General features: G+C 34.0%; 1 protein-coding gene across 1 annotated transcript in view; it reads left to right on the top strand.

Moving 5' to 3' along the window:
- Positions 1 to 24515, top strand: part of GABRA4 (gamma-aminobutyric acid type A receptor subunit alpha4) — a 78516-nt gene that overhangs the window by 14165 nt on the left and 39836 nt on the right. Inside the window, exons 3-8 of the mRNA XM_054486085.1 lie at positions 344 to 411; positions 1820 to 2040; positions 2288 to 2370; positions 5056 to 5199; positions 8202 to 8354; positions 14186 to 14445. Of these exons, the coding sequence (XP_054342060.1) occupies positions 344 to 411; positions 1820 to 2040; positions 2288 to 2370; positions 5056 to 5199; positions 8202 to 8354; positions 14186 to 14445 (929 nt within the window). The remainder of the gene's footprint in view (positions 1 to 343; positions 412 to 1819; positions 2041 to 2287; positions 2371 to 5055; positions 5200 to 8201; positions 8355 to 14185; positions 14446 to 24515) is intronic.

Here is a 24515-nt window from a genome sequence, read left to right as displayed (position 1 = left end):
GAGGCCAATCAGATGATGGACTATAAAATATCACAAAGGTTAAAAGCTTTTGTGTCTCTGCATTGCCTGTTGTAACAGTGCCCAGGGGTGATGTATCTTTGAAGAAACAAGGTTCCTGGTAAGTAATTGGGGTTTCTTTTTGCCTGTAAGTAAACACTGCTTTCTGGTTTTGTTGCGCTTTGGTCTACATGTGTTTTGTAGAGATTCATTATCTCACTGAAAATGTAAGATGCTTGTAAAAACATGATATATCATATCTGTATTTACTAGGTAATTATCTAACCTTCCCAGCCTGTAAAATTGGTAATTGTTTTTTCACACTTATTTACTTCATACCCGTTAGGTCCTGTTACAGAAGTGAAAACTGACATATATGTCACCAGCTTTGGACCTGTTTCTGATGTTGAAATGGTAGGTATTTTCGAAGTTTAATGTACCTTTTGAGACTTGAAGAAAACATGTAGAAAAGAGGGCAATTAATATTTATTTCGTTGTCAATCACACAAAGCCAGACACCCAAAGAATCCCTAATTAAACTTAAGAATGTATAAAGAGTAAGACATTGAATCTCATTCAATTTGCATTTCAGTTGTAACATTTGAGTACTTGTTGATTTAGGATCATTCTAAACAAAGAGAAGAACTTTCCTATTACTGGCTCCTATAGCACAACCTAGGGTGTAGCTTTTTTGCTTTTGTTTTTACTTTTCTTTTCTTTCTTTCTTTTTCTTTCTTTCTTTTTTTTTTTTTTTTTTTTTTGAGATGAAGTTTCACTGTTGTTGCCCAGGCTGGAGTACAATGGCGGGATCTTTGCTCACTGCAACCTCCACCTTCCAGGTTCAAGTGATTCCCTTGCCTCAACCTCCCGAGTAGCTGGGAATGCAGGCGTGTGCCACCATGCCTAGCTAATTTTGTGTTTTTAGTAGAGATAGGGTGTCTCCATGTTGGTCAGGCTGGTCTTGAACTCCTGACCTCAGGTGATCCTCTCACCTTAGTCTCCCAAAGTGCTGTGATTACAGGCATGAGCCACCGCTCTCGGCTATTTTTTCTTTAGGAAACTATTGAGGAGGAGAAAATTAGAGGTGATGATTAGTTTCAGTATGAACTAGTTGTGTACACTGTTTTGTAGTTTTCATTATATTTAGTATTTCATGTTGATGTAATTGCTTGCTGCCCATCCCAGCCCTTCTGCCTCCTTCTCACTCATGTTCAAGAGCTTAGAATACCAAGCACTGGTCAGGAAGAATTCATCCATACAGTTGTGCTATCTTGTATTAAATATGTTTAGTTTGCATGACAAAAAACTTACTTTAGTTTATTCATTGACCTAAAGCTCCTACTAATTTGAAACCCTTGAGTTATTTGACTCATTTTAATAAACTTTGTGAAAATAAAATATCTCTTACACATATTACTTTGTCTTTAAAATGCTTACAATTACATGATTAATTGTGCATGATAATTTTTACACATTAACTGATTTTTGCTATCTGGTCTAAAGTAAAACACGATTGTAACTACCTGGTACTGGCAGTTTTCTTAAATTATAGCAAATTTATTATTAAATTATTAGTATGTGTGGTAATTTATTTATCTTATGAATATAGAAGATGAAGGCATCAAGATGGATAAAAGGTACTCTAATTGCTGAGAATCTTTTTGCTCCATTGATTCAAGATCATTCCTGCTCCTATTAATTTTATTTGGAATGGTCTTTTTTTTTTTATGAGCATGAAAGAGGACAGAATTTAATGCATTATTTTCACGTACTTATGTGTAGTCATTTGCAACTTAAATATGTTCCAAACTAATTGTCCTAGGAATACACAATGGATGTGTTCTTCAGACAGACATGGATTGACAAAAGGCTAAAATATGATGGCCCCATTGAAATTTTGAGATTGAACAATATGATGGTAACGAAAGTGTGGACCCCTGATACTTTCTTCAGGAATGGAAAGAAATCTGTCTCACATAATATGACAGCTCCAAATAAGCTTTTTAGAATTATGAGAAATGGTACTATTTTATATACAATGAGGTAATCTTTTTTTTACTTCTTCCCTTCCTTTTTTATTCTTTTGTTTCTTTCCTTCCTTCTTTCCTTCCTTCCTTCCTTCCTCCCTTCCTTTCTTCCTTCCTTCCTCCCTCCCTTCCTCCTTCCCTTCCTTCTTTTCTTCCCTCCCTTCTTCCTTCCTCCTTCCCTCCCTTCCTTCCTATTTTAGAATCTAAAGTCACAATTATTTTTTAAAAGGGTTGATTTTATTTAATTGCATTTTTCATCATAGACTCACCATAAGTGCGGAGTGTCCCATGAGATTGGTGGATTTTCCCATGGATGGTCATGCATGCCCTTTGAAATTCGGGAGTTGTAAGTTATAATAAAAGTTTTGCTAGAATTTATGATTACCTCATGCAAGCTAATATTTACATATGTATTTTATTTTTCATAATCCAACATTTAAGTCATGGTCCATAACAAAAACTGTCCGGTTTTGTTTCTGGAGATTTCATTAACTAATATTTTATAACAAAGAAATAAAAACAACCTCCTTTCCCCACAACAAACAAAAACCTATTTATACAGATAATCTAAGTAGTCTTAGTCACAATTGGCTGGTGATCAGTGGTGAAATTTAGGGACCTCTGAACTTTACATGTTGGTAGTGTTACACAGAAAGTACAAATTATATAGATAAATATATATATAATTGATATAATTATAATATATATCACTTGAGATAGATAGATAGATAGATACATAGATAGATATATAGATATTCTATTGTAAGCAGAGTCCTTCATAGCAAACTTGGAAGAAGTCCATAAAAGGTTCAGAGCTTCCTGACACAGTATAGGTTAAAATGACAGAAGCAGCACTGTTAGCATAACAGTGATTGAAGCATAGCAAAAGCATGGTAAGGGTGTGGTCTGAGATAATATAATGCCTTATACAGCACATTGAGGAGTTTGGATTCTATCTAAAAGCTATGGGAAGCCTTTGGAAGGTTTGACGAAACAGTGTAGCTTTCTTTGACATTTTACAGTTCCACTTCCGCTTTTTTTTGTGAGAATGGGTGGTAGAGAGGCTGGAGTGGAAGCAGCAGAGAAGAAATGGAGGCTGTTGTTTTAGTACAAGCAAAGATGGCAGTGGCTTAGACTAGGATGGTACTAGAGGAGAAAGTGTGAAATAGATATGTTTGGGAAATTTTGTAGAAATGAAGGCAACACGATGAGATGAATGGATAGAAAATAATATGAGATTCCTTCCCTTAAGCTGTCTTCTCTGAGATGGCAGCAAAATGTGATTGCCTTTTCTAAGGTCTGCCTCACATTTTCAATTCAATCAGAATCTACTAAAAATAGATGCTGGCTTTTACTATTGCTTCAGATTCTTTGTCGCACTGATTGTGAAACTGTTGCCTGCTGTTATCATCGCTCACTGCTTAACTTAATGAGAATCAGCAGTCACTATTCTTTTTATAACCCCTAGTAATCACAATATTCAGTGGGCTAACTTGAAGCCAGAGAGAGTAATATTGTCTCTTACCAATAATTTAATGAGAGAAGATAAAGGCAGAAAAATACATAGACAGGGTGATCTCATTGGGGCCAGAATTAAAATCCATTTGTGCTGTAATCATTCAAATTTTACCCAAATTAGTTCTCATGTAGAGGAAGTCCTTTTCACTCCCCGCATCCCAACCTCTAGTTCTCAGAAAAAGCTCTCTTCAGAAGGGCTTGAACATAGTTCGTGTTCAATCAGGGTTTGTATAAAATAAAGAAATTGCACATTGGAAGCTGATGTTTTTGGACTGGGAATTAAAAAGAGAGGCACACCATACTCAGCAGGTAAGGATTTTTAATTACTCGGTAAAGAGGAAAAAAAAAACAAAACAAAACACTATTTAAAACCCCCATGCTTACAATTCAGAGGAATTAGAAAAACCAGGAAAGAAAAAGGTTATTCTAGCAAGGTAGGGTAGCCAAAGGAAGGATACTTAATTTGCAATATCATAGACAAGAACATAGTATACAGAGGCTGTAACAGTTTACTGAAGAGTGAATATATTTCTGGAAATAAATGCTGACAAATAATATAACTGAATGACGCTAAAATGACAACACAAGCCTCATAGTTTGTTTCGTAAGGTGCTCTTAGGTGTCAACTCCTTTCACAGAATTAAATGATTCCATTGAGGACCTACCATGCTATAGCCATTTTAGTATGGTTTGGAGGGAGGTTGGCACCCAATTCATTTTGGTTCTTTTGAACTTACTTGTGTGTGAGCCAAGCTGTCTGTTATGGGTAGACTGGTAAGCAAGCAGCTGTTCTCCATTTGCACAGTGCACCAAATAATAGAATATGGGCTTAAATTGCCACCGGGAAAGATTTGTTGAAGATGGAAGGGGAAATGTCCTGTTTGTAAGAAATTAAAGTTAGTGGAATTGGTTGTGTAATTATATTCCCTGGACAGCTTTACAAACAACATAGCCAGTTGTCACTGTACAATGGTCCCCAAACACAGTGGATATTGCCCAGAGGCAGAGTTTGGAACAGGTGAACCCAGGGGAGCTCTCCTAACAGTAGGATTTGTTTGGTTTTGTTGTTGTATTATTACAGGCAGCATTTCTAAATAGCAGAACTGTGTTAGGATGGTATTGGTCAAGCGCTGGAAGTGAGTTAGAAGTACGGTTTTGGGAGTTTAATATATCTGCTTTTGAACTGTTTATCCTACTGACATGGACACACATCCAAGTGTATTCATGCATATGTAGCATTTTAGATGCTTCAGTTTTAATATCTACTCCTCCATTATTTGGCATAAAAAATAAATACTGTTGAGTTGCAAGGGTATTTACTTAATCTCTAGTTTTCTAAATCTTAAACATGTTTGACTAAATTATAGTGAACTAAATTATAGTGACTAAATTATAGTGAATATTGTTTTCATTTATTCCATCTTTCTTGAACAAATACTGTTTTTAAGTGTTGACCACTGATGCAGATGAAAAGGGAGCATTGACTCTAACCACATTCTGTGCTCTCTTTTAGATGCCTATCCAAAGAGTGAGATGATCTATACCTGGACAAAAGGTCCTGAGAAATCAGTTGAAGTTCCGAAGGAGTCTTCTAGCTTAGTTCAATATGATTTGATTGGGCAAACAGTCTCAAGTGAAACCATCAAATCAATTACGGGTGAGATGTGTAATGATTAAAGCCGATATGCTACTTGGTGTTAGCAATAGAGTTTTCTCCTGGCTTTTTCATTGAAATAGTTAATTTTTTCAGGAGAACAACAAACATTTACCAGAAATAGAGTTGATGCATGCATGAGTTATAGCTCATAATTTCTTTATATTTATAATCTTACTTTAGTTTAAAATAAATTCTGATTTAGTAAGATGCTAAAAGTGAGTTGGTTTTCTTATTCAGAAATGAAAGCCAGTAATCAAATATGTTAAAATTATTTTCACAAAATTATGTGGTAGGAAGTCTGATCTTGTTTTTTGTCTTTGCTTTGTTTCTGGTTTTGGTTTTTGATGATTTTTGTGGGGCTTTCCAAAACTTTTCTTTTATCTTGCCCAATTTTATGGTGCCACCTTCTCTCATTTTCTGAAAGTAAACAAAAATCTAAAACTTAATTACAAAGTATATTATGAGTATACATTAAAGTTATCACATGAGTAGGGGGGATGTTTATTATTTATGATTCTTAGTCTCTCTTTTCTTTTGGAATGTGAATTGAAAGAATTAATAGAATTTAGGTTTTAATCATATTTAGTGGAAAAATTAGCTGATTATTGCTTGTTCTAAGACTGTTCCTTACATACACATATCACCAGAAAAAATATTCTTTATAATACTTATCTTAGTTTGTTTGGGCCATTGTAACAAAACAACACAAATAGGGTGTCTCATAAACAACAGAAATTTACTTCTCACAGTTTGGGAGGCTGACAAGTCTAAGATGAGGTGCTGTCAGATTCAGTGTTCAATGAAGACCCATTGCTTTGTTCACAGAATAGTACCTTCTATGAGTAAGTCCTCACATGGGCACCCCAAAGGTGTAGGGAGTGGGTGCTCACACTGGGGCCTCTTTTATAAAGGCACTAATTCTATTCATAAAGCCTCCACCATCATGGTTTAAACACCCCAAAGCCAATATCCTATTGTTACATTGGCTATTATGTTTCAACATCTGAACTTTGAGGACCGCAAGCATTTAGACCATAGCAATAGTTAAACTTTATTCAGCAATTACCATCTGATGGGCACCCTTCTAAATTATTTCCATGTATTTTTTCTCATAACCATCCCATGAAGTGGATACTACTATAACATTTATTTTATACATGAGAAAGGTTTAAGTACAATGTATTTGCCTAAGCCACACAGCTAATAACTGGCAAAACCCAAATTCAAATCTAAGTTTTATGACTTCTGAGTTTGTGTTCTTAAAAGGTGTTGACTGCGAGATAAAATGCTAAGATTGCATTAGTAGAAAATGGGTAGTTTTAACATCTGGAGCAAAGATGTGAGGTAACAAAGGTTCTTTTTTGTTTTTGTTTTAAGAAAAAATGGATAAAGCAGTGTTGTGAAGGGATGATGAATCTAAAATAGTCAAACTCAGAGGCAGTGAGAGGAATGGTGGTAGTCAGGGGCCTCTGGGAGGAGGAAACAGGGAGATATTAGTCAAAGGGCATAGTGTTTCTGTTACATAAGGTGAATAAATCCTAGATATCCACCATATAGCAGAGTGCATATAGTGAACAGTACTGTATTGTCTACTTAAAAACTTGCTGAGAGAATAGATCTCAAATGTTCTTATCACAGAAGATAATAAATAAGAAGGAGGGAACTTTTGGGGGTGATGTATATATTTGTGGCACGGATTGTGGTGATAGATTAATGAGTGTATACTTATCTTGAAACTCATCAAGTTGTATACATTAAATATGTACAGCTTTTTGTATGTCAATCATACCTCAAAAAATGGTTAAAAATTAAACTAAATAAGATAAAATGGAAATTTATTATGGATAAATAAAATTAATACATAAGCCTTTGTTTTAAAAAAGGAATTTAGCCCACTGTCTCTTCTATTAAAACTGCTTTGTATAAGTCACACACCATCTTTGTCATAAAATCAATGGCACTGCTCCTCTCTCCTAAATTTCCATTACTTTTATCTTTATGACACCTGTCATGACTGTTATCATTTTGAGGAAACCTTCTTCACATCAATTATGAAACAATACAGTAGCTTTCTAACAGGGTACTTTGCCTCTCATCTGTCCAGGAAAATATATTTTTGGAAGGACATTTATTTTCCAGTCTGCAAGTGGGATTTAGAACACATCTGGTAGGATGTGAGGTTTCTGAATGCTGTCCTCACGGTTTGTGAATAAGGCCACTGCTTCCTAGATAACTTTCTTCATGTATTCTTTTCAGATGTAACAGTAAAAACACTTATCAACAGCTACCAAAAATCTTATGGTTTATTATACTTATTAGTTTTTCAGGTTTTTGTCTAAATGCCAGTAAAGCATGCTTGAACTCAGGGGTGTTATATATGCCTGTATGTTATAAACGTCTATATTTTTCTTCATATAAAGAACATTTAGAAATTCACCTCTTTCCTAAAACTACGGTAGCCTCTCTCTAAGCTTGTGACTGTGTATGAAATCTATATATGAACAAAATTTATATATATTTATATATAAATAAGATATGTATATTTACTGCTTTCTAAAATTAAACTTTTTTTCATAAATGTGTTTGTATGTGTCAGTGTCTGTGTATGTGTAACTGTGTGCATTTCTATTTTTTTCTAGTGGTTTTTCATAGAAGTTAGGTCTAAATGCTGTTTCTAAAAAATGCTGAAAATGAAAGCTAATTGCCTTAGCAATATTAGACCATCAAAATAGAAAGCACTACAGAAAATTTTTAAAAGTTTTAGCCCAATTTGTTAAATTGCTTAATCATTACACGGAACAAAGTGTTTTTCTGTATAATAACGTTCAATATCATTTTCTCCCTCGTTAGGAAACTACATACTTATTGATGTTTGTGTAGCTATGCACAAAAGAGAATTTCTTTCCTTAGAATCCTGTTTGTTAGTCTGAAATATGTTTATGAAGCCATTGACTAATTGCCTGCAGAACCGATAACACATTTTCCTCCTGTTTTCTTGGCAGGTGAATATATTGTTATGACGGTTTACTTCCACCTCAGACGGAAGATGGGTTATTTTATGATTCAGACCTATATTCCATGCATTATGACAGTGATTCTTTCTCAAGTTTCGTTCTGGATAAATAAAGAATCAGTTCCCGCTAGGACTGTATTTGGTAATTGCAATTCATTTCTTGGGTGTTTTTGTTCACATTACATTTTATTCATGATTCATGGGATATTTCTAAGAAAATCTTAAACCCTAATACATCAGGCTATCCTGAATAAGGAATCACATGGCTTTCATTTTTATCTAGCCAGTACAAAGTAATAAAGCTTGGGGAGATTCGGGCATCCTTCCTTTCCTCTGGGGCCATGCATCAGATTTCCCTTGTTGAGAACCAGACAGGCACAGACCAAATGTGAATCTGGACATAATCTCACTTTCAGTGATATTCTTGGGCTCCTAGTATAATGCTGTGTAATTGAATTAAAATTATATCTCCATGTTAAAATGAAATGCACTGGCAGCTTAAAATAAAACAAATAAAAGTCATGGCTGAATGAATATGAAAGCCTTAGAATAATTTAGCTTTTAATGAAGAGGAACAAAATGCAAATGGTTTAAATGCATTGAATTGGAAGGTATTATGTGCTTAGTTTATAAGCTCATCTATTTACATACTTCTTTTTTTTTTCTAAACATTGTTTTTTCTTTTTGTTTTTATAGTGGCTTCATATATACTGTGTAGTATTCCGAACCATATAAAGTTCAGAGCGTATGAGTTTACAATTTTTATAAGTTAATGTGTTCTACATGTCAGTTATGCTTTTAAATAGTAAAATTTGTTATAATTATATTTATTTTAGTTAATGTCTTTCTCTATTCTTTCTCTGTTCATTGTGAGTAACAAAAGCATTCAGTAGTAGAATAAGGAGGAAAATGATCAGAATTGCTCCGGAATGGTGGTGTATTCCTCACAAGAGTGCCAATTCCTCTTTGATTTTCTACCTAGTAGGATCACAGCCATGGTATAATATCCCTTATCACACAATAGCTGAAGAGATGCTGGTGCGAAGGAACTAAATAGAATGGGAACTTTTCTTCCTACCTCCCCATCCTTTTCGAGAACTGTTGATTAGGGTGTCTTAGTGTCCTCAATGGATCTGAAATACTCTAAAGACAACTATCCTCCCTTTAATCTTAGGTTTCTCTAAGAAGGTGTTGGAGTGTGAGGATGCATTAAAAAAATAGAAAAAAGAAGTATTGGAAGTATACTGGAGAAACTCATATGGGGGGCAATGGTGGAGGGAGGGTGTGATCTTAGGAAAGCAGTGAGGAGGTATAATGGTAACTTAAAGAGTTATAAGGGTTCAATTAAAGAATAACTGCACAACTCAAAGTGTTGAATAAATTTTAATTCTTAAAAATAAGTTTGAAAGCAGAAGAGAGAAAAAAACAAATCTAAGCTGTGGGTGTCAGCAAGTCTAGGTTTAAACCCAAATCTGACACTTATTTTCTCCATTCATAGAATTATGACAATACATCTCACCCTCATAGACTAGTGAGGATTTAAAAAGTTATGTATAGTTCTCAATATAGGGTATCTGGACCACTTAGTTCATATTAATTACTTTCTCCAATACTTCTCTTATCTAAGGAAGATAGATTTTGTTCTGACTTAGTTTCCTTGACTTTTAAGTGTTTTAAAGAAAGCATAACTTTCTAGTGTGTACTATTGGATCCTCTGCTAAGTTCTTGATGTTCATTATCTCATTTAACACTCAAGCTAATTTTGTGTCTTTACACATCATCTTTTGAAGCACTCTGACTAGGAAAGAAGTATCTACTGAAGCTGAGCATCCAACGTCTCTTAATTTTTCTTGTACAAAAAATACAAATATTTCAGGAGCTACCCTCATTAAAAATTTAAAAGAAAACCCAGAAGTTTCTATTATATTTTACAAATAAAAAAAACTCTTGTATATATATATTTTTAAATGATCCTAAAGAGTGTGTAGAACAGCAATTAACGATCCATCATAGATGCCTGTAATCAAGAGGTGATAGGGTCATAAATGCAGAATGTGGAGGCAGAAAGCTCTAACCCAGAGACTATCACTTATTAGCTGTGGACCTTCAATAAGTTACCTTCGCCTGCTTCCTCATGTGTTAAAACAGGATGAATGATTGCATTTACCTCACAGGACTGCTGTAAGGATTAAATGAGTTTATTTAGAAAAGCACTTGAAATAATGCCTCATGCATAGTAAATATGATTTAAGTGTTATTTATTAGTATAGCATTCCATGTTGCTATCTACTCCATTTGAGAATTATTACTTGATACGTTAATGTGACTGTCTGCCATATATTATTATTATTGTGATGACTTGATAACCTTTTATTTATTTCTTGATTGATTACAACATGACAGCTACTGTTCATCTCCCTTGTCCCCAAATAATAGAAATTTCTAGTGGTGTGCGGAAGGCTAGTATTGATTACAGCTGTACTCACCCAACATTTCCTATCCAAATAAGATATTTTAAGAAGACGAAGTAGCAGGAAGTAAGGATATTAGTATTACTAGTACCAATGATAAACAGATTTGCCAAATATTGTTAACCTTAATAATTACTCAGCAAGGTAGTCATTCTTTTTATAGTTAAGGAAAATGACTCAAACATATTAAGAAACTTGTATAAAATCAAATTGTAATTGGTGGACCCAAGACAATTTCTGTCTAACTTTGACAACTCAGTCAGTCTGTCTTCACAGGAGGTGTGGGGATGTGGGGGCTTGTGGAGAATTCCAGAGCTGCTGAGTGAGATTATATGGATATGTGCTAAAGATACTTTGAGGGTGTTTTTTTTTTTTTCATTTGAAATTTACCCATCTTTTGTGCCCATGTGCCAAGATATTGTTTTCAGTTGAGCAGACAAATTATGTCTGTAATTAAGTCTTCAAAGACCTAAGATGTGTCAGACTGATAATTATTAGACTATCATTGAGGGCCTATGAAGGTACTTTCTTAGGAAAGTTAAGTTTTAAGTATTTAGGAGGAAATTAGCAATCTATTTTCATATGAGATTTAGGTAAATATTAATTCTGGGCAAATTTTTTTCTTTCCTAACTCTTATTTCCCTTTTCACTCATAAGAAGATAATTTGTTGGGTCAGAGACATCATTAGAGACTGTGTAAAAACAAAGCAAAAAAAATCAGTGTAATAAAAGGAGCAGAGTGTCCTAAAAATCTCTCCAAAGGCCTTCTATCTCCAAAGCTGTATGCCTCTAAGTTTTCTAATTATTCCAGTATAGTAAAACATTAAACACAAGTAAATGCCAGCTGGCATATCTTAATCATTGCTATTTCATTTTCTAGGAGTGGCCAGCCAAAAATTCACTCTTGTGTACAGTCTTTGCCTACTCTTACACATCCTCACTCAGCTTCTGGACCAGCCAATATGGTGCATATTCAGCGTGCTAAATGCAGGGAATGGCATCAATAATTGGATACATTTTAAAAAATATGGCTTTTAAATGTGTTCAGGGTAGATGCCGGATAAGCCATACACGACAGATGAATTGTCTTCCTGGATGCAGAGGAAGCATGGATTCTTATTCTGAAGAGTTGGTTTCTGTTTGCTATTCCACTGGTTTTCATTTAATCAAATGTTCCACCTAAACCAGTATAATCCACATCACCACTTAACTCTTGAACCTGGTGATCTATCCTCCTAAACAATTGGAAAGTAATTATTGAATTTATGGGTCAATAACTGCATTAGTATTCTGTTTGCTTGACATTGGTAAGGACATTTATTCACATGATAAGAGGAGAAGATGAAGAACACTACTTCTGATCAAGAAAAATAGTCCTATTACAAAAAAAAAAGTTGAAAGTAACATAGGGAATCTGAAGTTGCTTCTATTTGAATTTGAGTATCCTTTTTGGTTATCACACTATGGTCTTTGTAGAATTTTCTGAGTACTGAGTAGTATTGTTATTTATACTGCACTGTTCGTATTTTATTCTAACTGCTTTTAGCATTGTTTCTATGACATTAGAGGAAAAATATTGCTTATATATCTGAGAAAGTTATAGAACATTTTTGAATTCTTAATACCCCATTAAATTTAAATTGTTATGAACAAGAAAAACATTTTTATCTATCGTCAAACGTAGCTAAAAATTTTCAGTTATTTTATTGTTTATTCATATATCTCACAGCCAACATGGGAATGGTGCCACTTTTCTGAGATTCAAAATGAAGGCCTAAATGTTCCAAGGTCTCTTTCTGAAATAAAATCCAATAAATTCACAATATAGCATTTTCATAGATATGTAGATATTTATATATTTGAATAAACTCATTTTATAATCTATTTTAGACTAATAAGAATGCTAATAATGTCACAAAATATTTTTTAAAGGGAATACAACCAAATTCTCAAGTTTCTTTCTCTGTATGGTTTCTCAGATCTTTATAAATGATGTGTAGCTCATGTGCTGCACAGTTGCTTCAATTTTTCATGTTCTAAGCATTGAAGATTTAGAAGAGACCGGATTTCAGAGAAAATGGATTGGTGAGGAACTGGAAAAATGAGTTTTTATTTCCATGCATTTATCTTGTGCCTAGCACCATGTGACATATTATAAACCTGAAGCAATCTTAGGCTTGTCTGCCCTCAAGAAGACTATGGTTAATAAAGCTGTGGAAACGGGGATTACACACCTATGTCAGTTAAGGAACAGTAGTAGGCAGAATACAACAAAATTCTGAATTGAGGAGACAGTATTATTTTCTCCAAATCAAAATACTATATTCCTTTAATATTGCATTGGACTCATTATTTCTTTGGTTGAACATGCATTATTTGCCTTTCAGCTGGGGATTGGCATGGATTACAATATGCAGTTTAAATGCCTTCAACATCATTGTTCTATTATTATCATCATCACCATCCCCAAATGTGTTGTGTGTCAACTTCAGGAGCTATCCTAGTCGTTATATAGAATCATTTTAAATGGATGTAGCAAATCCTCACAAAAATGTCCAGACTTAACTGCATAAGATGGATTAGACAGATATATACAGATGCAGAACTAGATAAGTGTCCAAATATTAGCATTCTTAAATAACGTGTTACTCTACAGTACCAGTGGCAAGGAGAATTTTTCTGCTAAGAGTGGGAACTGACATTTTTTCCAAGCTAAGGAGAAAGCGTTCTTGGATGTGGTGCTTCAGAAGCCTATTGATGGAGGAGAAGTACTTCTGTTCTTTTTGCAAATATTTTCCAGCCAGCTGTAAACTGATGGGTGGTATAGTTCCAATATTTATAATGCCAAATTGCTCTGGAAATCTATCCGTCCAGTAATATAACTGTATTGTTTTATAAAAATGAGGCTTCTGCACAACTAGTAAATTTAGTATTTTAATTCAATAGATAATATTTAAAGATAAGAAAGACCTATGTATAATTTATGCCTTTTCTGGCAGTGGTTCTCAATAGCAGTGGGCCATGCTTAACTCCAGAAATTCTGATGCTCAAATTTAGGAGGCCAGTGTTGCTCACTTTCCATTCCTGGATGAGAGTCAGTGCTTCAGTGAGTTACTCTTCCTGATAGGTGTGTGTCTGTTGACTCAGTTTCCAGTATCATTCCACTGTGTGCTAGGTGTGTTACATGCTTTTAACCTTTATAGAAAACCCAGTCCGTAGGTATCAAATAAAGCCCAAAGAATTTTCCAAACTCAAGGCAAGACATATTAAGCCAATTATTAGAAAAACTAGGATTAGAACCATATCTTTCTCTCACTCCAAAGCCTGTGCTAATTTTATTGAACCACTAAGATTCCAATTCTCCATCAAAGATGGTTTTCTTTGAGTTATTGTAGTTTTGTTAACCCTATCCCACATGATTTTCTAGGTTTTTGGTGGTGGTGGTGCTTTTTAATACAAATGATGGTAAGGTGTTTTGTCTCTCTGCTCTTTTGCTTTGAAGGAATAACAACTGTCCTCACCATGACCACACTAAGCATCAGTGCACGCCATTCTTTGCCCAAAGTGTCCTATGCTACCGCCATGGATTGGTTCATAGCTGTCTGCTTTGCTTTTGTATTTTCGGCCCTTATCGAGTTTGCTGCTGTCAACTATTTCACCAATATTCAAATGGAAAAAGCCAAAAGGAAGACATCAAAGCCCCCTCAGGAAGTTCCCGCTGCTCCAGTGCAGAGAGAGAAGCATCCTGAAGCCCCTCTGCAGGTATTTGACTTAATCCGCCTTCAGTTTAAGATTTTAGCTTCTCGGTCAAATTTATTTTGTCAGGGTAACAAACTGAGAACTTAAAAATCCCAGTATCAACTTGTAAGTCATTTAAAAATCCAGAAAAATATAAAAGTAACTGTATGAGCTTAAACTTTATGTTGGTGATTAACAGCTTAAAAATTAAACAGCTGTGACAGAGCTAGATGTAGGCGAAGCTAATTGTTTCAAAGTTTCTTTCCGAGTTACAGGTTTTTTTTACAGAAAGGGGCAAAATCTCATGTATACTATTAGGAGGAACCTGTGGACATCTTTAAGTGAGTTGAAAAAACATTTTAATAGAGTTCATTGTGCAAAGCAAAGCAGCAGTTAGTTTTTGTTTCTTCAAAAATTGCTTATGTTTAATTTTTGTGACTACATAATGCATATATTTATGAAGTACATGAGGTGTTTTGATACAGGCATGCAATGTGAAATAAGCACATCATGAAAAATGAGGTAGCCATTTCTTCAAGCATTCATTGTTTGAGTTACAAACAGTCCAGATACATTCTTTAAGTTATTTCAAAATGTACAATTAAGTTATTATTGGCTATAGTTGCCCTGTTGTGCTATCAAATAGTAGGTCTTATTCATTCTATTACTTTGTACCCATTAATCAACCCCTTCTTCCCTCCACCAAACTCCCGCTACCCTTCCCAGTCTCTGGTAACCATCATTTTACCCTCTATGTTCATGAGTTCAATTGTTTTGATTTTTAGATCCCACAAATAAGTGAGAACATGCAAGGTTTATCTTTCTGTGCCTGGATTATTTCACTTAACGTGATGATCTCCATTTCCATCCATGTTGTAGCAAATGACTGGATCTCATTCTTTTTTATGGCTGAATAGTCATTCACTGTATATACGTACCACATTTTCTCGAATCATTTATCAGTTTATAGACACTTAGGTTGCTTCCAAATCTTAGCTATTGTAGACAGATCTGAAACAAAACATAGGAGTGCAGATGTCTCTCTGATATACTGATTTCCTTTCTTTTGGGTATACACCCAGTAGTAGAATTGCTGAATCATGGTAGCTTTATTTTTAGTTTTTTGAGGACCCTCCAACTGTTCTCCATAGTGGTTGTACTAATTTATCTCCAGTATTTGCTATTGCCTGCCTTTTGGATATAAGTTATTTTACCTGGGGTGAGACGATGCATCATTGTAGTTTTGATTTGCATTTCTCTGACCATCAGTGATGTTGAGCACCTTTACATATATCTGTTTACAATTTCCATGTCTTCTTTTGAGAAATGTCAGTCGTATTAGTCCATTTTCACACTGCTGATAATGACATACCCGAAACTGGGAACAAAAAGAGGTTTAATTGGACTTACAGTCTCATATGGCTGGGGAGGCCTCAGAATCATGGTGGGAGGTGGACGGCACTTCTTACATGGTTATGGTAAGAGAAAAATGAGGAAGAAGCAAAAGCAGAAACCCCTGATAAGCCCATCAGATCTGGTAAGACATGCACTATCACAAGAATAGCACAGGAAAGACTGTCCCCCATGATTCAATTACTTCCCCCTGGGTCCCTCCTACAACACGTGGGAATTCTGGGAGATACAATTCAAGTTGAGATTTGGCTGAGAACACAGCCAAACCTTATTATCTATTCAAATTTTTGCCCATTTTTGATCGGATTATCAGATTTTTTCCTATTCAGTTGTCTGACCTCTTTATATATTCTGATTCTTAATCCTTTGTCAGATGAGTAGTTTGCAAATATTTTCTCCCAATCTGTGAGTTGTCGCTTTGCTTTGTTGATTGTATACTTTGCTGTGCAGAAGCTTTTTAACTTGATGTGATGCCTTCTGTCCATTGTGGTTTTGGTTGCCATGCTTCTAAGGTATTACTCAAGAAATTTTTGCCCAGACAAATGTCCTAGAGATTTCCCTCAATGTTTTCTTGTAGTAGTTTAATGGTTTGAGGTAGTCTTAATTCATTTTGGTTTGATTCTTGTATATGGCACAGATAGAGGTCTATTTTCATTCTTCCGCATATGAATAATACAGTTTTCTCAGCACCATTTATTGAAGGGACTGGCTTTTTCCCAGTGTATATTCTTGGCACCTGTGTTGAAAATGGGTTTGCTTAGGTGTGTGGATTTTTTTCTGGGTTCTCTATTCTGTTTCATTGATCTATGTGTCTGTTTTTGTGCCAGTACCATGTTGTTTTGATTATTATAGGTTTGGAGTATAATTTGAAATCAGGTAATGTGATTCCTTCAGCTTCATTCTTTGTGCTTAGGATATCTTTGGCTATTTTGGGTCTTTTGTGGTTCCATGTACATTGTAGGATTGTTTTTGCTATTTCTGTGAAGAATATCTTTGGTATTTTGATAGTGATTGCACTGAACCTGTAGATTGCTTTTGGTAGTATGGAAATTTTATTAATATTGATTCTTTCAATCCATGAACATAAAGTATTTTTCCATTTTTTGGTGTCCTCTTCAATTTCTTTCATCAGTGTTTTCTAATTTTCATTGTAGATGTCTTTCATTTTTTTGCTAAAGTTAATTCCTAGGTATTTAATTTTTTATGTGGCTATTGTAAATAGGATTACTTTTTTATTCCTTTTTCAGATTGTTAACTATTCACATACAAAAATGCTACTGATTTTTGTATATTAATTTTGTATCCTGCAACTTTACTGAATTTGTTTATCCGTTCTAATAGTTTTTTTGTGGCGTCTTTAAAGCCGCAGCTCTTAACATGGCCACACATTAGAACTACCCCATGGGGCAGGGTGGGGCCTGTGCCTGTGTATTAAAGAAGAAAACAAAACCAATAGGCAAGAAGATAGATAGTTGTAGTAAATGTACAGTCAAAATTAGGAATTCTCTACCTAAAGTGATAGATCTAAGAAGATGTGGAGAGCCCAATAAGAGCTATTGTATTTTACATTTGACACATCAGTGAGTCTGTGATTTAAAACAAACAAACAAAGAAGTAAAAAGTATCTTTTTCTTCATGGAGTCCAACTGTACAAAAATAGTCAGATCTTCATAAAAACATAGAAGCAAACAAGCAGCGCCCCTCTCGCTCTCTTTACTCTTCTTCCTCTTCTTCCTCTGCTACTCGCCTATCTCCTTCTCTCTCTTTCTCTCTCACTATCACTCTACTCAGCCTCTTTTTTGAACCAGCAGAGAAATGCCTGTGGTCACTTAAACACAGTCTATGGTATTTGCTGCAAATGGTAGTCTAAGACTCCCTTGGTTTGCATATACCCAAATCAACACATATATAAATCATCAACTTTATTTCTCTATAGATAACAGATCGGTTCCTTATTCATTCATTAATTGATTTATTCACTCATTCAACAAATATACATTTGTGCCAACTTTGTGCCAGATTTCCTGTTTAGAGTCTGTGAGTCGACAGTGTACCAAAAAACAAATGTCCTCCCAGGTGGAGCTTACATTTACTTGTGTGGGGCAAGGGAGAGGAGGCAGACAATACTAAAAAACATAAATAACAAAACAGGTGATGTGTTAGATGGTGATAGGGCTATGATAATAGTAGAGCACTAAAGGGGACAGGAAGTGCGGGAGGAGGATGAGGAGGATGGGATTCTGTTCTCAGAGAGATGCCAGCTGAAGAAATTAGGTTAGGCGTTCACTCTGGCAGGGATTAACTGGTCAGCGTCCTGCAATTTATAGCTCTCTCCTACAGGGCACTGGGCCCTTTAAGAATGGCATGTGTGCAGGTGAAAAATTAATATCTTTCCACTAAGTAAGTTTAGATAGTTTATATTTTCCTTTAAATGAGTCAATTTCATCATGATTTTGAAAATCCTCAGAATGAATTTTACATACTATTTATTAGTTTAAAAAGTACTGATTGAGTATGCAGTTTTATTTTCTTTCCCATTCCCCATAGGTAAATTTATACCCTCTGTACTTGCTCTTTTATTTTGCTTTGCCTTGTTGTATTGAAGCCATGATAGAAGATTCTCTTCATGGAACCTTTCAAAAACTTGAGTCTTGAATTTATTTATTTATTTCATTGTTTCTATTTTCTAATTATTGAGTCATGATTGTATTTGAGTTCCATCTTTCTGCAAGTTAGTTTTGTTACTCCTTTTCTAGCTCCTTGAGTTCGCCTCTTATTAGCTTATTTTCACTGTGTCTTATTTAATAATAAATTTTTCTTATTGCCATAAGATTTCCTTTGCAAACAGCTTTGGCCATAATTCATACCTTTAGATATGTAATATTATTATAATTATTTGCTAAATATTCTATAATTATGTTGCTACTTTTATCTGTGAACTAAGAATTATTTGGAGATAATATTAATATTTTCAAATGGGATTTTTGAAAACTTCATTGTTAATTTTTAATAGTATTGCATATGATCAGAAATATTACCTATACAGATTTGAATGTTACAGATTTTTTACTGTGCCCTGAGCTATGCTAAAAACTTATAAATGTTTGAATCCAAATTGAAAAAAGTTAATTTTTAATTATTTAAACAATTTTACTTAAAATATGATTTCAGCTGTTTAACATATAACCTTATATTATCTTGATTTTTCAAATACCAAGAAATATTTGAAAAATTCTCCCACTGATATTATGAGATCATGTTAATTTTTTTGCATTTTATTTTAATTTTATACATTTTAATGCTATGATATTCAACATGTAACGACACATAACTGCTTTATTTCTATGTCACTCCAGGCATCTAATAATAAAATAAACTTATTGTTTATTCCCATATAATGTCTTTTCCTTAAATTCTATTTCGTCTGATTTTAGTACTTTTAATTTTTATATTTCTTAATATTAATTTTGCTATTATATTTTTATCACTAAAATTTTCATTATTCTTTCTTTCTTTATGTATTTTGGAAGTTATTTCATATTTGTATATCACTAGTAGTTAACTTTAAGTTTTAAAACAATGTATTTCAATTTGTGATTTTCTAATAATGTTGAAATTATAAAATATACTGACTGTCTCATGTAGCTACTAAAACTCCTCAATGCCAGGATTGCTGTAGGTCCAAGTATTCCAGTTTTGGAGACACACTCACACACACACACACACACACACACACACACATATATAATTTTTGTGTTATAGTGAGTTGATATAGTTTTATTTTCATTTTTTTTTTTTTTTTTTGCAAAGTGGTGAGACTCATTGTACTAGTGCTATCATGGAATATTCTAAACACTTCAAAGTACTACTTAATCAGAATAAAACCATTCTGCTGAATTTCCAAAGATGGGAAGAGAATTGATAATCTTCCATGGGCTCCCTGAAACATATTTCCTGACTACAGCAATTCTCATTACAGTAAATGGTTGGTTGAGCTCATTCCATTGGCTAAGTTCATTCTGATTTAGTAACTCCTTTTTCAGCATGATCCACATGCTGTGTGCAAATGGCACATCCAAGGTCAAGAAGATCAAATTTGGTTGTGAAGGACATAGGATTATACCATTTAAGCACTGGGAAAGACTTTAAAATAAATGTAGTCAAAATATGCATTATATGCTTCATATCCTCTACAATGTGTGACTATGTATGTGTAATGATTTAGATCTCCACAGTGGCTTACTTGAAGACTATCTGTGGTCTAAAGACAGTGATTAATGGGTTGGCCCACCCATCCTCCTGATTCTATATCCCTGCCAGAGTGCAGCGGATTTTACAGTATCACTTGTCATCGAATGACTTCAGTACCAAGTACAACTTTAAAGATTAAGAACACATCAAAATTAAAGGACAGAGAGAGAAAGAGAAATAAGAAGAAAGAAATCAAGAAGGAAAAAGTATGTTAAGAGCAAAATGTTACAACGTATAACTAGAAAGAAATATTTATTCTAAGAATTATAAGTTTTAAATTTCAGTAGAGATTTCAATCAGGAAGCTGAAATTTGCTTATTCAAATACGTGTTCCAACTTGTAAAGCTATTTACTTATTCAAATGATACCGCCTTTGCTTAAAATGTGTTTGAACTCCTCACTTTGAATTGTCTTTAGAGTCTACATGACATTTGGTATTTCAGTAGACCTTTGGGTAACTCACTGGTAGTTTGATTCACTGTCGCTATATGTGACCTATGGACTGTTGTTGATAACCTGGCACAGGCTTATGGTGATCATTTCGGTTCTTTGGGAATTGGGATAGTTCATGGAATATTCATGAAGCAAGGAGAAAAGGCCAATTGGTGGAATCTAAAAGCATCTATGGGTAGCTTGAGTACGTCTTTGGGCGTCTCAGAAGGCAAACCAGCTGTTCTGTTTCTGCTCATTATTACCTTGACGCTGCATTTGTCCCTGTTCTTATTTGAGTTGAGTCTCATTCTTGCGGTTCTTTCCTTTCACATTCTTAACTATTTCTTAGAGTACCTACTCTCTCATGGATGCAGGTGATTTGGATTAATAGAATAATTTGAAAAATAAACAACTATAGAACAAAAAATAAAGCTTTCTTAATGAAATGATATTTTTAAAAATCACTTCAATCGTATGTTTAGTTCTTGTCCAGCCACAAATTATGCATTACTATATGCACACTGTATCTTATGAAAAAAATCAGTGATATAATGAGATGGCTAACATTAATTGTCTCAGGTAGTATATAATGTGCTTTATGTGTATCACTCAATTTCAAGCTCACAATAACGATTTTACAGATGAAGAAACTGAGGTTTGCAGTTGTTAGGTGATATATTCAATATAACACAGATAGAAAATGGTAAACCTAATATTGAAATTAATTTGGCTCTGTCTGAATGTAGAGCTCTTTTTGTTAAACACAATTCTATGGCATTTAATATTTAATATCTCTATTAAGAATATACATTAAATTGTATGTATTATATATATATACATGCGTCATATACATATGATGCATGTATATATGAATACAGAAGATAATAAGCCCAATATAGAATCTTTTTGTTCATATTTCTATGAATAATTAATAGTTTAATATTCTGAATGCTTTCTATGTACCAGTAATAAAAACTTTTACATTTAGTCTATAATTGAATTCTAACAACTTATAAAATATGTTCTATTTTTATCCATGTTTTTACCATTGAGTAAATTATTAGTTAAAGATCAAATAATCTTCCCAAGGTCACCTATCTAGTAAGTGGCAGGGCTGAGACAGAAAGCCTCATGCTTTTAAGCTTTGAGACTTAATGACTGATTGGATATATTGGGTGAGGGAAATGGAGGCTGAGATAGATGGTGGTGGCATCAATCACTAGGATAGGGAAGAGAGATGACGCACATTTAATGAAGAAGCAAATTAATTCAAGTTTAGATAAGAGGAGATTTCCACAGCAGGACAACTTGTCCTTTGCCACAATAACGACTTTCTTTTTTCAAAGTTCAAGTGCAAAATTCTCTACTGTATGCATTTCCTTTTTGATCTACCTAATTTCTATTTCTCTTTATTTCCATTTTACCGTAACCATAACTAGTCTTCCCAGACTTTTCAATTTTAAAGTCCATAGATTCTTACAATTCTATTTGCAAAATTAAAGAGCTATTTTCACTGCTTAGAATCTTTAAGAAAAAGATTATGTTAAAAAAAAGAATGTATAAATAATAATTCAAGTACTCTTACGATAATTTTTTTTTTTTGTATTTATCCTTCAAAGTCAAACTGTAGCCTTATTTTCTTTTGGGGGCTCATTTTGACCAAGCTGTAGGATCTTAAGGATACGGCCTTAAGTATTCAGATCCTTAAAGTGAGGGTAATAATATAATCTACTGGAAAGGCTTATAATAAGGATTCCATATTATTCATTCCATAAAGTACCTAGTCATTCCATAAAGTATTAGTCATTCCATAAAGTACCTAGTACAGTGCTTAGTGCCCAGTAAATGGTATCTGTGATTATTACTTTTTATTTCTTTAGGCATCTTAAATAAAGTATGCATGAACTCATTTACCACTTTATAATATTCTGTGGCATTTTGCTTAATTGTTTCCTATGCGATTGCTGTACTTACTTAGCGATATGGCGAGCTCATTAATAAAATGAATTATGGCTTCATACAGCACACTTATTTTCCCATACAGCACATAGCATAATGCTTAACAATTCCAGTTGTTTATTGGTTGGTTATGAACCAACTATAGGAATCTGACAATAGGAAATGTGGCGCTTTTAAAAAGCAATATATTTTTCACCAGTTTTCAAAAAAATGAGTCTTTGATGGCAATTGTTTTTTACCTGAAATAAATGTGAGCATAAGGCAGATGTTAAGTAGTGAGCCGCAGAAGGGTTTCTGTGACCATTTATGACAGCAAATACTCATTCTTAGCGTTCTGAGTCACATTTTCAGCAGTTGGACTTGGCTAATGGGCAGCAATAGAGAACTGAGGACACTTTGGGGAAAAAAAAGCAAAACAAAGAGCCTCGGCAAATCTACGCAAATAGCTGTGCATTATGAGGAAAGAGTAGTTGGCTATCATAATATACAAGCTTCATTCCATTCCTATAGGGTATATAAACTAGGTCAGTTTCAGATTTTCACTTCAATCATTCTCAAAATTCCTCTTAAAAATGCTGTTCTTTAAGTAGTTTAAGCTAACATGCAACAAACCTTATTTTATTCATTTGTCCTTATTTCTTTCATTTTTAAACTTCGTTTTTGGCAGTTTGGAAAGGGACATGAGGCAGTACCGACAATTCATCTGACATTTAGGTGTGTTTATGACAGGAGTTTAGTGACATTCTTTAAATTTTATATAAATAAGTACCTCCCCAAACTCATACCTCTTTTAAGTACGGAATATTCTGTAATTAGTAATGCTCTTTAGGCAATGAGTGATTGTTTAATGCACAATTACTAAATTGTATGTTTTAAGTGCCCAATATATTAGAACTATGTTTCATCTCCAGCCATTTTTTTATGTTAGTTTGGTTATTTTTCATATGTAGAGAAATGACATGCTAAGCATTAGAACAGATCTCAGCTACTCAGATAGCAAGTGTTTACCAGGCAGCTATTATGAAGTCACCCTGCAAAGCACTGAGGATTCAAAGACAAAACCTAGGAACTTAGCCTTATAAGAGAGACAGGCTATTAATCTTGTTAGTGGCTGTATTTACTGTATAAAAGTATGGTCTGAGTATTAGTTTTAGAATTCAAGTATGTTTATAGTAGAGTGAACTTACTGCCAATTTTTTACTGCCACCTTAAACCTGTCTCCTGAAATACAGACCTTTATATTCAGTTATATACTGGGAACCTGTTATATTTATGAAATACCTATCAAGTGTCAGTATGTTGGGAATGCTGTGCTCCTTCCTTCATAGATATGAGGGTGGTAAGGAGGATAGTCATTCAACAATTAATTTAAAATAAATAGTGACAAAAATGCTGTGAAGGAGAGGTAGAAGGGGTAATCATACATTGTAGCAGAGTTGAGCTTCAAATTACTCTTTGAAAGGCGAAAAAGTAACAAATTAAGTATTACCATTCTAAATGGCAAAGAGAAGAAGAAATCAATTTTAGCAGTTTATTGAACCAATATTTTGCATATTTTGGTAATTATTGGCAATAACGTCACACGGAAAGAAAAATGCCAACATTCGCATCAAAATTGAAGATTTAGGTTCTTTTCTTTTCCATAAGAGGAAATGCCATAAATTTAGTGCTGCATTAAGAAGGCTACATAAATTAACTGGTGATCAAGGAGGGAGTAAGGCAACATAGTATAATACGGTAGGGTGCGTATGCGCGTTATGTGGTATAAATATAGATGATATAGATGAATAGTATATTTGTTCATTTATTTTCATATGTTCTGTGTTTATAAAGAGCATGGCAAATGAAGAAGCTGTGAAATGTATTTAGCATAAAATTTAGAGAGCAGCATGTCATCATCATCATCATCATTTATTGAGTACCTACTATGTGCTACATACTATGTTAGTTGCTTTACATGAATTATCTCTAATCTTTATAACAAACTCTGCCATCTGTTGTTATGTTGTTATACACATAATTTTATGGTTGAGCAAACT

This window comes from Pongo pygmaeus, chromosome 3 (assembly GCF_028885625.2).
Source record: "Pongo pygmaeus isolate AG05252 chromosome 3, NHGRI_mPonPyg2-v2.0_pri, whole genome shotgun sequence".
Classification (NCBI taxonomy): domain Eukaryota; kingdom Metazoa; phylum Chordata; class Mammalia; order Primates; family Hominidae; genus Pongo; species Pongo pygmaeus.
The sequence above is the reverse complement of the archived record's forward strand: the minus strand, read 5'-3'. Positions and strand labels throughout refer to the sequence as shown.